Source organism: Misgurnus anguillicaudatus, chromosome 24, assembly GCF_027580225.2.
Source record: "Misgurnus anguillicaudatus chromosome 24, ASM2758022v2, whole genome shotgun sequence".
NCBI lineage: Eukaryota > Metazoa > Chordata > Actinopteri > Cypriniformes > Cobitidae > Misgurnus > Misgurnus anguillicaudatus.
The window spans coordinates 16,807,171-16,820,554 of NC_073360.2; the positions used below are offsets into that span (position 1 = coordinate 16,807,171).

The 13,384-nt window shown below is 33.9% G+C and overlaps 1 protein-coding gene and 1 long non-coding RNA gene across 3 annotated transcripts; one reads left to right on the top strand and one right to left on the bottom strand.

The window, feature by feature from the left end:
* Window positions 1-906: 906 nt before the first annotated feature.
* On the top strand, window positions 907-4,836 carry linc.pou2af1 (lnc RNA pou2af1). Of its 2 annotated transcripts, none has more exons than XM_055196230.1 (5): window positions 907-928; window positions 2,901-2,998; window positions 3,401-3,449; window positions 3,964-4,187; window positions 4,286-4,836. In XM_055196230.1, exons 1-5 carry the CDS (start codon window positions 922-924, stop codon window positions 4,610-4,612), a joined length of 705 nt encoding a protein of 234 aa, XP_055052205.1. In that variant the 5' UTR covers window positions 907-921; the 3' UTR covers window positions 4,613-4,836. The 2 variants fall into 2 exon arrangements, with proteins under 2 accessions (XP_055052205.1, XP_055052206.1); XM_055196231.1 differs by having other exon boundaries at window positions 2,904-2,998.
* LOC129437876 (uncharacterized) lies at window positions 2,862-3,953 on the bottom strand. The gene is made up of 2 exons (XR_008642385.2): window positions 3,721-3,953; window positions 2,862-2,974 (listed from the first exon to the last, which is right to left on the bottom strand). It is a non-coding gene; the product is annotated as an uncharacterized lncRNA (long non-coding RNA).
* Window positions 4,837-13,384: the final 8,548 nt, after the last annotated feature.

The following is a 13,384-nucleotide window of genomic DNA, read 5'->3' on the forward strand; positions in this document are numbered from 1 at the left end:
ATCGAATAATTTTTTTATTTAATTAAAATTAAAATACTATCTTAACGCGTAAGAAATTTTATATGATTGTTACAACATTAACATGATGTGAAAGTCTCAGTGAACTTGGTCTGTGAAAGTCATATTGGTTCATGGTGTCGTTTTCAAAAACTGTGATTGCAATTGAGTTTTCAAATCTAACAAATTATTTTAATTGAATATATTTCATATCCAATCTTTCCATATTTGCCTCTACTATCCCAATAAGTTCATTTTAACAGAGATCCCAATTGTTCTGATGACAAACATGGCTGCTGTCATATGCCACGCCCACCACTCTAATAATTCCCAAAATACTGGATAAATCTAAACCAGACGACCCCTTTTTAATTTATTTTAGATGATTACATGTTATAGAATATAATTGCAATGCTTCGTGTGATGTAAAACTTCATTTGTTGTCCCAGTCTCATTATAAAGTTGAAAAAGTGGCTCTAAGGGAGACTTCAGCCACTAAGAGCAAAAGGATGATAAAATGTTAAAAATATATATTTGTCTAATGTCAAAGTGTGAAATAACACAACATTCTATTAAAAGAGATGTTGTTATATGCACTAAAATAGCGAATATCTCTAAGAAATAAGTCTTTTAACGAAGCCTTTGAATATTCAAATTGAAAGTATCGCGCAATCAAATCATTGTCAAATCATGGAGTTCTTGGGGTTTTAAATAGTAGGGATGAGGGGAGAAAAACTCAAACTAAAATATCCCTAGCTATATTACTGTATAATTGTATGTCCTGAGAGTGTTTTGAGGTTACTTTGTTGAGACTTTTTGAGACTTTTGTGAATAATTCGTTCTTGCCCATATAATAGAGCAAAGAACTGACGTTGGGGTATTTCATTGTAGCTCTTCCAGATTTTTCCTCCTTTTCAGGCCAATATGTCTGGTAAGTGAATATTTCTTTCTTTCATTTAAGAGATGTTTTCTTCTTTAGCAACCTGAAAAACATTTTAAAAAACAAATGTTAGTAAAATGAATAAAATACTGGTAAAAAAAGTTGTTTGAAATGTACATGACAAATGATGCAATCTTACTAATCTATATTTTCCAAAGCAAACACATGTAAATGATTTAACTAAAAGACATTTGTGTATTATTATGTTTTTGGTGAAAGACATGAAATGTGCAGTTAAATCACAGGGAAAGTCAGCAATATTTCTAATGATTAATTAATTCTGTTTTATTAAAAGTCTTGTGAATTTTAAGACTGACTTGCATTTTAACTCAACGTTTTGCAAGCAAAATTAACTTGGGTTTATCTGAAGACGCATTCACTCTTTGTTTTTTTTTAACCTGACGATTTCAGGTACGATCATGTAAAATTGAACGTGCGTGTTCTTTGAATAACCAATAGCCACTTAACATCGATGATTTAACACAATTGATGCATTTTAAACAGAATTCAATCGTTTCTTGGGCGCATATGAATATTTATCAGAATAGATTAAGCTGTCAACGAGCCCATCAAAACACTGCCGAAGGACTTTTTGTGCTATCTTATCAACATCAAGCGCACATTTTGCCCTCTTTAAACTCAACTGCTTCTATGAACTCAGCCATGGCGTGGCGTTGTTTTTGAATCACTTATGTTCCGACAGTAATTTTATATATATTAACGTGCAGGAAGACGTCCCACTGTGTATGTCTTCACAAGGCTGAACAACCAATTAAAAAATTAGGAAAGAAGGACAACTATTTTTTCCATCAATTTTTCGCACATTTCATATGGGGGTTGTTGTTTTTAGGCGCGGCTTCACTCCTCTAGGAAGAGATAGAGGACTGCCCCATTAACTATATTAAGAAATAACTTCAGATCTGACGAGCGCATTGCAAAAACTAACTTTGATTTTAAACTCTATTAGGGAATTTAAAACACCAAATTTATGAACGTATAAATTGTAGCGTATCCACAAATTTGCGCTTTCTTTGTGCCAAATCAAATCTTGTTTCTGTATACACAAACCGAATTTAAGATAAGCTGCACATTTTGCCGTACTATCCCTGTTGTCATATGCGAATGCACATTTAGCCTATTCTTGTTTTTAAATGATTTTACTTACGTTTGTAACTTGCAGAGGCGTCTGCTGCAGATCTCTCGCTTTCTCTCCTGTTCTCCCAAACAGCGTTAAAAGTGTTTTCCCGGTTTCCGCACACAAACAGCTGCACGCTTCTGTAGACACTGATCGGGTAACATATACCTGCCAATCTATACTAGCCTACGTAACCATTTGTTTAAGATTAGTTAAGTTTTTACTTTGTTAAGTTCGAAATAACCTAAACCCGATTTAAACTTCTCGTGCCGGGACAAAGATGGCTGGAGAGCAAATTCCTTCTCTGTTGTAATGCAAAAAAATAACCCATTCACTGCCGGGTGCTTGTGCACACGAGCCAGCGGAGTTTAAACTGGGAAGACAGGCAAAGTATCATTTCTAATCTTATACAATGTATCGATTTATTCAGTGTTTCTATGGGCATTCAACGGTGCATATGGGAGATATGCATGTGCTTATAAAAACAGGCTTAATATGAAGGAGCATTAACACAAACAAGAATAAATGTAAACATTTTATGATTTTTTTTAAGTCTGAAATTGTAATATGTCAGTATATAGCCTATATATATTTCTGGCAAATGATACGATTAGACTTATAAAGAAGTTTTTTTTCGGCAAATGTATCAAACAAAAGTTTTCTTTTTGGCAAATAAATTTTTTTTTTTTACATTTTTACAGTCTCCATTCAAACAATAAAATGCAATATAAGTCATGTTGCACACTACATTTAAATCCTGCGAAAAAAATAATAATAAGAGGAATAAACTAAGATGAAAACCATTTTTAATGTCATTTTTTTCTTCAGCAGACAAAACCAAAGTCTACCAGGGTGTACGTGTGAAGACTACAGTCAAGGAGTTACTGCAGAAGCACCGAGCCCTGCAGGCACAAAAAACCGCAACGGTAAACAAATGGTGTTAAACATATTAACAAATGACGTGCAGTTTCACAAGTAAACAAACAAACAAGTAAAATAAAGTATGGTCTTTGTAAGACAACATTCAATCACCAACTAAACAAAAAGTGCCACGCCCCCTCAGGCCTGTTTGTGTTTTGTGCAAGATGCCATGATTGAGTGGTTGCCACATGGTAGTTAACGGAGCCATATCTATGTTTCACATGACTTGAAGAAAAAACTGAACTTAATAATGATGAATATTTGTTCTCGTTACGTGCATGCTCTCTCTCTCTCTCTCTCTCTCTCTCTCTCTCTCTCTCTCTCTCTCTCTCTCTCTCTCTCTCTCTCTCTCTCTCTCTCTTACTCACACACATTTCTAATTTTTGTTTCTCTTTTTAATCCTTTAGAAATCACAAGCCATGACGGATCGCGATGTCTGCTCTACGACCTTAAATAGTAGGTTTTTACAAAATACTAGCTTATAAACTTGCACACAGATACGTGGTGGTCTATTTTGTCCTAGTCAAGAATAGTCACGTTGTTTACAAATTAAAGCTTCCTGCAGAAATCATGCACAATTGTAAAAAATAAATTAGCCAACTTGAAAAGTTAATAAGTCATTGTGCAACATGTAAGAGCTTGCATGTTAGGCTAGAAACCTTGCATTTTGAGCTTGAATTTTAGTTAAGACAAGACAAAACAAATACACTGACTGCATGCAACTTACTATCTCCAAATAGAAATCAATTTCATCCACCGTCAGGCATCAGCTCATTGTATTTGTAAGAAAAGAAAAAAACAATGACACCACATATGTGCTCCTTAGGGTGAATGATCTCCTTTTTATAAACTACTATTCAAATGTGATTTAGCTGTTTGGCTGATGGTCTCGTGACATCATCCCAAGTCTTACTGGCCTAATTTAAATGTTCCCCTGTGCTCAAGCCAGTATTTTCTGTCTTCCCCACAGCCCAACTTGATGTTTTCTCTGGAAGGCAAGCTCCAGATCCCTATTTCCAGACACGTTCATTTACTGAGCATGCCAACATCCCGCTGGAAAACGCTTATGATCATCAACAGATGATGAACATGATGCCACCTGAGACTTTCAGCAACAATTTCGGGTGCCCCACTTCTACGCAGTGGTCTAATGGATATCTACCCTCAAATACGGACTTTTATGGTACAAGCATGGTATGTAATTCGTCTTTTGGGGATTTTTATTACTTAATTTTTTTGCATATAAGCCGATATACAGCCTCTAAACATTTTTATGGTTTCGTTTCATTCAGGTTTCAAGATCACAATCAGACTCCTTCAATCTACCCAGTCCAGTCGATTACAACAGTTACTCCCCCCCTCAGTCCCACTCCTCATCTTCTTCGTGTTACAGCTCCCCGACACGGATGGATATGAGTTCCAGTTTCTCTCCAGAAAATTACCACTATCAGCATTGTAACCTACAGCATTGCTTTTGTCTGTCGCACTTGTCCAATCTACAGGATGGCATGACAACCTCAGAGTACGCACCCTATGGCTCAACAGACTGTTACTTTTCATATGCTGACGACAGCTATTTCAGAAGGGAGACCTTAAACCCAGAGATGTGTTACTTATAAAATGTATTTTGATGCACTTTGCGCGACAATTCAGTGTCATAAATCGTTCATTTCAAAACATTTGGATTTAATTAGAGTTTAGGTCAAGGCAAACGAAGGCATGATTGAGCTTAGAGTAGTTTGGTAGGCAACAAGGTTGATTGCAGAGAACTAAAAGTGTGTGAGTATAATTTACGAACAAATTATTCATTTATCTTTTCTACAATAAAAATATTTTTTCTTAATTCTGCTGTACTCTTTCTTTTTCAATGGCTTAAAGGGATTCGTCTAAATAAAGGTCAAGTAAAAATAAAAAATATTATTTGTAAAAAAAACATTAAAATATTATTACTTTAAAATTATTTGTAACCTACATAAAATGTACACATATAGGGTCAGCCAACAAAGCACATTTATTAAAAAAAAGAATATGCCAGCCAACAAATAAAATGTATATAATTAAGTCCTACTAAGTTTTAACATTTGTCTTTGACCATAGCAACATATTTTAGTTTGGTATCTTCGAACGCATTCACAAAATCTTTACAAAGATCTTTGGAAAGAGATTGCCCTAATACCAAACAAGTCAAGTCAAGTCACATTTAGCTCTTTATACAAAACAACTTCGAAGCAGCCTTACAGTAAAGTTCACTAAAGTTCATTTAATTTAAAAGTGTTTTTTAGAGAAACATTTTCCATTTAATAACTCTATGTCGTAAAAATGTTATGGTAAAATAAAACTTTATGGTCACAGTTATCTAAAGACTCAACCAGTTGAACAAGAACTGTACACAGAAAGGAAAATCCGTTTTGAAATTCCCAGCAATAGTAAAATACCAATGATGGTAAAATCTGAGAAAATTAAATCATCATAATAGAATATTGCACATAATTCCTAAATGATAAGAATTGCAAGCTAAAAATATTTAAAATACAATGCAAAACAGTCTTTCGTGTCTGTTTTGAGTAAATGTGCACCGAATCTTATAAATAATAGCGAAGATTGCGTTTTTGCATCAGTGGCTCAAGCATCAGTTTTCTTTATTTAATATAAAAGGACCCGTGTACTTTTCACCTATATGCTACGATTTATAAAAGATTAAGGAACAGTGTGTACACGACTGAAATAAGTCATGTTTCGCAATCAGAGGGCGTGTTTAATGCTCCAGATTTGACCGTAGTGCACGCTTTGTGTCTGCTGTAAACCAACATGGAATTCCCCTTCGGTAAAGCACAGGACAAGGAAGTCTTCCTCTACCCCAATGCTGGCTTCTCGTTTTTGAACTTCGTCCCTTCCAGTTTTGTAATGTGATATTTGATAGCAACAGTAGCCAGCACACAATTTTCTGACCTCTGCTGATATAATCTTAGTCTCATCAGTTAATTATTTTACATTTGTTTCGTAAACAACAAAAATAATCTTTCACGCGTGTTCAAATTTTAGTATCAGATTTTGTATTTTATAATTATTATTTTTCAAATGTATTATGTTGTTGCATTGCATGTAATCTAACTGCTTTATTCAAGAGAGGGTAACGAGTTTACACAAATCCGAATTAGTTTCAGGTTGGGTGTTTTTGAAAGGCAGAGATCACAAGTCATATGTAACAAGACAACAGAAATGTGTGTAATTAAAAGGTTTTTAACACAACAGGCAAACTGTAATCACTGAAAATGTGAAAATGTGCAGTTTACTATTGTTGCATTTTCGTTTTAAATTAGCCCTAAAATAACAATACAATGTTACTTATTTCTTATTTAATAATAAATAAAGTAATAAGGTTTCCAGAATGTTTGGTTTTCATGCAAATGAGTAAAAGATCTGCAAAAAAAAAAGATTTTTTTTACTTTTACAGTCGCGTCATATTGAAGCAATTCCAGCGAAATGGATGTGATTTTCAGTCAAAAATTAAAACAGAATTTCCCAGAGACTGTACGTGAAATAATCACGCATTATTTTGCTCAGTTTTGCGTGACATTGTCACGTATTTTCACCATTTTCCGTGCCCCTGCCACGACTTTCTTTTCCGTGACAGTTTCACGTATTGGTTAATCAACTGTTTTTCCATTTTCTTACAAATGTCGCTTCGGTTTAGGGTTAGAACAACTTTCTGTTATGGCTTCATAAAATGACATCCTTACCCAAACCCAACTCTAACCCTAACGTCAGACGAGAATGGTTTAAAAAGCATACGAAAAAATAGTATAAACCAATACTTTAACGCAAACAGAAAATCTAACCCCAAACAAACCGAAGCGACAATTGTTTAATAATAGGAAAAACAGCTGAGTAATCAATAGGTGAAACTGTCACGGAAAAGAAAGTCATGGCAGGGGCACGGAAAATGGTGGAAATACGTGACAATGTCACGCAAAACTGAGCAAAATAATGCGTGACTATTTCACGGAAATTTATGAGATCAGGGCCCGTATGTATAAAGCCGCTCAGAGTAAAATTTTAGTCTTAACTGTGTCAAAATTCTAAGAATGATGTCATTTTACTCTTATTCCTAGACTTAAGAATACATTTGATTTATAAAGCATCCTAAGTGTTAAGACTAGGTCTCAGCTCCTAAATTATTTAAGAGAGCTGGAGAGGTCTCTTAACCTAGTTAAGAGTAACAAGAGGGCAGCAGAGAGGTAGAGGATCATGCACTTTACAACAAAAAAATTGTTAGAATTACTTTAATTCAAATGTATTTCTATAGTACTTTTGAAAAAAAATATTGTTGCATTGTTGCAGAGCAGAAAATGTACAATATATACATGTTAGTAGTATATAGACAGTAGATAGACATTAATATAACATGAAATATAAAGAGTATAAGGTTTTTATACAATGTATATTATATTATGTATATTAGTAAAAAAAAACATATTTAAGTGCTAGCACAGTACCAAGAATTTTTATGGGATTATTAAGAGAGCAATTGTATATACTTAAATGGTATATAAATTATTTGAATAAAATACAATGTAAAAAGTTAAAGTTGAATCAAATTATTGATAATGCCTAAAAATGTCATGTTTTTTCAACTTAAATCTTTCAGTTTAAGTGAAATAATTAAAGTTAAAAATGTTTAAATATTAGGTGTTACCAATTGAAGTAAGTTTTAAGTAGAGACGCTTTTACATTTTAAAGTTTATGATAGGTAAATAAAATACCATAAAAATGTAAATAAAATCTACAATAGCATTATCAACCTCAAAAATTGCGAAGTATATACAAGGTTGCAGTGACATCATTATGTAAAGTGATATTAATAGAGTATAAAACCCTGACCCAAAACATGATGTTAGCAATTTCAGCAGTGAGCAAGCCAAAGAAAGCGACAAAGATGGCAAAAATTAAAACTTTGTTTAAGTGGAGAAGTCCAACTTAACTTGATCATTTTGTTCAGGCTTGATCATCAAAGTATTTTTTTTATCTAAGTGTTTGCAAACTTTAGTCTTTTTTTATAAACAGCTTGTGAGTAAAATCAAAATGATATTATTCATCATCTTCATTTTTTTTAAAAATAGTATTACGTTTGTCTATTTCATTAACATGTTGAATCTTAATCAAACTTGTTCAAAATCGTGTAAAATAAATGCATGTACTTATTTGTCATATTGTTAAACATTTCTTTAAGCAAATTAAATTTAAAATATTTAAATACTAATATAATTTGAATGTCTTCATGATTCATGAATGTATGGTGTCACATGCTGCTGTGACTGTTTAACATTGCCGGCTTTCTATTGGCTGATTCAGAGGTTAAGGGCGGCCATTTTGTGTTGAAATCATTGTAGTCCTTAGTTTGCGGCACTTAAGTCAGCACTTAAGAATGAGTCTTACACTTTACTGAAAGTTGCTTTCAGCTTCTTTATAAACGTCTTCTATTCTCAGACTGGTCCTACTCCTTACTAAGAATTTTTTGACACTTAAGTCATAGCTTAAGACTATTCTTAAGAGCATTTCTGAGATGTTTTATACATACGGGCCCAGGTTGATATATTACCATTATATTTAATCATGTGTTCTTATTTTCCTAAACGACAGAGAGACGTCAGAAAAAATGGTAACACTTCACAATAAGGTTGTAATAGTAAACATTAGTAGTATCAGATTTTGTATTTTATAATTATTATATTCCAAATGTATTATGTTGTTGCATTGCATATAATCTAACTGCTTTATTCATGAGAGGGTAACGAGTTTACACGACTGGCGTATCATATGCACGCAAAATCGGAATTTGTCGTATCTATGCACGATAATCACACTGCGTGTCATTTGTACGCTTTTTGGTGAGAATGGGTTGCTTTTTGAAAGGCAGACATGTAACAAGACAACAGAAAGGTGTGTAATTTAACTGTTTAATATGAACAAACAATGAGCCATTTTTCAACATTTATTGTTTGTTTATTTATTTATTTTTAACGCCATTCTAGCATTTATGGCGAGATAGAGCGTTTATGGCGAGAGCTGGTTAATCCATACACGTTGGGGGAGGGGCAATTTGCTATCTCAAATTCACTTATCCTAAATGTTTTTGGCCTGAGGGAGGAAACCGGAGTAAACCCACGCTGCAGGGAGAACATGCAAACTCCACACAGAAAAGAACCTGAAGCCGGGGCTCGAACCAGGGACCTTCTTGCAGTGCCTCCCCCTTCAGCATTTATTCATTCTTGTTAATGTTCGTTGTTCATGTTAGTTGCTTAGTTCATGGTGCATCAATTAATGTTTAACAGTTACGAAGTTATCAGTCAAAAACATATACTCATCATGTCTTTTTATAATAGAAAATATAGCCTACATGTGTTATTGATGTGACAAATAAGGACACACGTTTATGGGAGACAACATATTTTGTTGGAATTCTGTGACATTTCTCCATAATGGATGTGACATTTCTGAAAGCGCACTTTCCTAATAATATGATAAATGGGTGAAAACCCAGAGACCTCGCACGGACGTTTAAGGGGCCAGATTTACTAAACGAGACAAATTAGCGCGAGAGCACAAGTCCAAAAAGCGCCGATATGAAAGGTAATATCTTCAAGTTATTTACTAAAAAAATCGCAAATTAAATAATACCGGCGCAAAAGTTGATTTCCATAATGACTAACGCAATCTACCAAGAGCAGCGCAAATTGGTTTATGGTCGCAAATAAGCAGATCTGATGCTTAGGTGGGTGATCTACTGACGCGCATGAGTTCAGCACCACGGACATCACAGATGAAAGTTCTCGAATATAATTCCAGCTAACGAAGCCAAACACTGGAAAAAAACTGGAGGACAAAAAAATAAACGTTTACAAGAGATTTTGAAACACCTGCTATGGTGTGACTTCTCCTTCTGTCACTCAAATAAAAAACAACATGGCTTCATGGTCTGGTGGTACCCATATAAACACCAGCAGTGTACATTTAACACTGGTGATTTTGCAAACAATATTTTTGAATAATATGTGGCATGCTGGCATTACAAATAAATTCGTACGTGTGGAAAACATCATCCTGCCTTGTACTGTGTCTGCCAAGCCTCTAAACAGCTACAAGTGCACACTCTCAGAATTTTTTTTACAAGAAGGTACAAAAGTTGTCACTGAGTGGTACCTTTTCTTAAGAGGTACCTTAAAGGTACATGTACCCAAATGATTCATATTAGGACTTTTGAAAAGGTACCGTCCCAGTTACAACTTTTGTACCTTCTATTCTGAGAATGTATACGTTGAGTTAGTTTAACTTGGTGGGTAAGAGGCCCGCTTATCCAGCTACATCTAAAAATGCTGGGTTGTTTTCAATCCATGGTGGAGTAAAATACAAACAGAACTGACATTTGTTTATTAATTTAACTTATGCTGGGTTGTTTCAACCCAAAATGCTCCTTAGCAGCTTTAGGCTGGCTTTAGCTGTTTGAGCAGGGAAGACTGGAATAATACCACACAAAAATCCAGTTTACAGAAAATTTTATCTCATGCTATCACCCAGCATCCTGAAAGGTATAGTTCACCCAAAAATGAAAATTCTGTCATTTTTTTTCTCATCCTCATGTTGTTCTTAATCTATATGAACACAACAGAAGAGATTTTGATAAATGATGGTATAAGCACACAGTTGATTGTAACCATTGACTTCCATAGTAGGAAAACAAATAGTATTGTGAAAGTATTGTGATTAAAGATATTTAGATAAATGATGGTAAGCACAGTTGACGCACCCCTTAAATTTCATCGTATTTGTTTTTCCTACTATAATAGTTAAGGGTTACAATCAGCTGGGTGCTTACCATCATTTATCAAAATTTATCAGAATTGTTGTTGTTGTGTTCATCAGATAAAAGAAACAGATTTAGAACAACATGAGAATGAATAATGATGACAGAATTTTGGGTGAACTATCCCTTTAAGTCATTTTTCACATGATGAATAGTTGCTTTAATGGTGTATTGTATGTTAACATGCTCATGATGTTGGAGCGCTATCAACAGCTAGTTGACAAATAGGCCCATGCATTAGCCTAGTCACATATTTTGTTTGATAAAACTGGTTCCCTAAAGGCTTTGACTCTTGAATGATGAAAGTTCGATCTTCTGACTGACACTTCATCCAGGTGGACACGGACATTCCTGACCACCCCTTTAGCCCTCTTCGCCTAACAGCAGCACCCGTTCACCCGTGTTATCAGAATCAGAATTACCTTTTTTGCAAGGTGTCATACAGTAACATACAGTATTTATTTACATAAGCACAAGAAATATAATCTAAATGTGTGGGATTCAAAATAAAATAAAAAACGAATATTAAACAAATATGTATGTACAAGACTTATTTACAGATGTGCATATTTTGCATATTACATATGTATACTGTACATTTTAGAACTGTAAAACATCTAAATATGTATTAATTAATATACACCCTATATTGCACTGTAGAGTATAATAAGTACGACAGAATATTGCACTTTAATGTAAACTGTTAAAGGTGTAGATGGCCTGTGGAAAGAAACTGTGTTCTTGTGCTTGTATTTAGTGCACAGGGATCTGTAGCATTTGCCTGAGGGCAGAAGTGCAAACACGTTGCGGCCTGGGTGTGAGGGGTCTTTGATGGAGTTACCTGCTTGTTTTCATACTCTGGAGATGTACATCCTGGAGGTTGGGCAGGGGTGCACCAATTATCATCTCAGCTGTCTTAATAGTCTGTTGCAGCCTGCTTATGGCTGATAACCAAATTATCTGATTGAATATTTAAATTGGGTTTTGGATGGATGGGTGAAATAGGGGACCAGTCACTAAATCATCTAAAATCATCTAAATTATCACCCCCACAACAATCTCCTTATGTCTGATACAGGCTCAAACATAAGTTCTATTTACTACTGTGAGCTATTGGCATGAGCCTTAGAGCAGAGCAATCACAGCAGAGCTTAATTTATTATTCATGACCCATCCAAATTTACATTTACATTTAAGCATTCAGCAGATGCTTTTATCCAAAGCAACTTACAAATATAAGGAAACAATAAAGTGGATTTGTAAATGGACATGTAAAAACGTTTCCGGATAATTTTTGCACTTAATAAAGTTGCATACCCTCTATGTAAATATCAAAAAACGATTTGACATTGCATTCTTTGGCATCTTTAACAAATACAAGCTTATTGTAAAGTGTTAGCAAGTTTTTTCACCATTTTTGAACCAGTAAAACCAGTAATACATGCTTAAATTAAATCATAACATAATAAAATACTGCACTTTAAAAATGATGTCAAATCAACATATATGGGTCATTCTACGGAAATGTCAATTTTTCTGTCACTATAGACTTTACAGAAATGTTACACTTGAAAAACACTTTAAACAATTTTTATATTTTAAAATGACACAATATGTTATTTGAACATTTACACCTTCTTGAGCCATCAATTTAGCAATATTTGATTTTTTAAATTAATTAGAATTCCAAGCGCCACAGAAGTGCTCGTCCCCACAGTGATGTACAGAGGGAAAATGCTTAATTTTGAGATCAAAAACAGTGTTTTCTTCTATTTAAAATACAATAATGTGTACATAACTATCAAATATATGATGTAAACTACATTAAAAAACAAAATGCTATAAATATGATAAAATATATAATGAAAGTAGTGGTCCCCTGGAGTTGTGTCACTGGTGTTACCATTTAACAAAAAAGCTCTTATTTTTAAATAAAAATCACACTGATGACATCACTTGACTTTCTTTCAATTTCCTGGAGATCTATGAAGAGAAGTCCATGGTAAGTCCACGGTCTCTTTTCATTTATCAGAAATCTTCTCATTTACATCATGATTTCATATGAAGCTTTTAGTTTAAGTCACTGGTATGACCTCCTTTATTTGTTTGGGAATTGCGAAAAACTAGAATACAAATGGATTAAACCACCTAAATTACTGAGTATACAATGATTGACAACATTGTGGTTTGATCCTTTGCAGCAATAAGTTTATAAAATGCAGTTTTCATGAAAATTGTCACTGGTGTTACTGTCACTGGTGTTACCTTCCTTATAGGTAACACCAGTAAAGATCAGTAACACCAGTGACTGGTGATTATTTGTTGTGTCACTGGTGTTACTTTGTTTTTTTCCTTTCACATTAAATAAAATCTTTCACATGTGACATGATGATAATTTTAAATGCATTGAATTCTGCTACTAAGCTTTAAAGCTGAAAAAAATATATAAATAATATTTCATAAACACCTTTAATATTGCTAAAGAAGTAAGGTAACACCAGTGACAAAAATGGTGTATGCAGTCTTTAAG

Bases quoted from the DNA above. Each gene is read 5' to 3' on its own strand.
- linc.pou2af1 (XM_055196230.1), top strand. The intron at 3,450-3,963 runs GTAGGTTTTTAC...TCTTCCCCACAG, and splicing joins CTGCTCTACGACCTTAAATA to CCCAACTTGATGTTTTCTCT. The intron at 4,188-4,285 runs GTATGTAATTCG...CGTTTCATTCAG, and splicing joins ACTTTTATGGTACAAGCATG to GTTTCAAGATCACAATCAGA.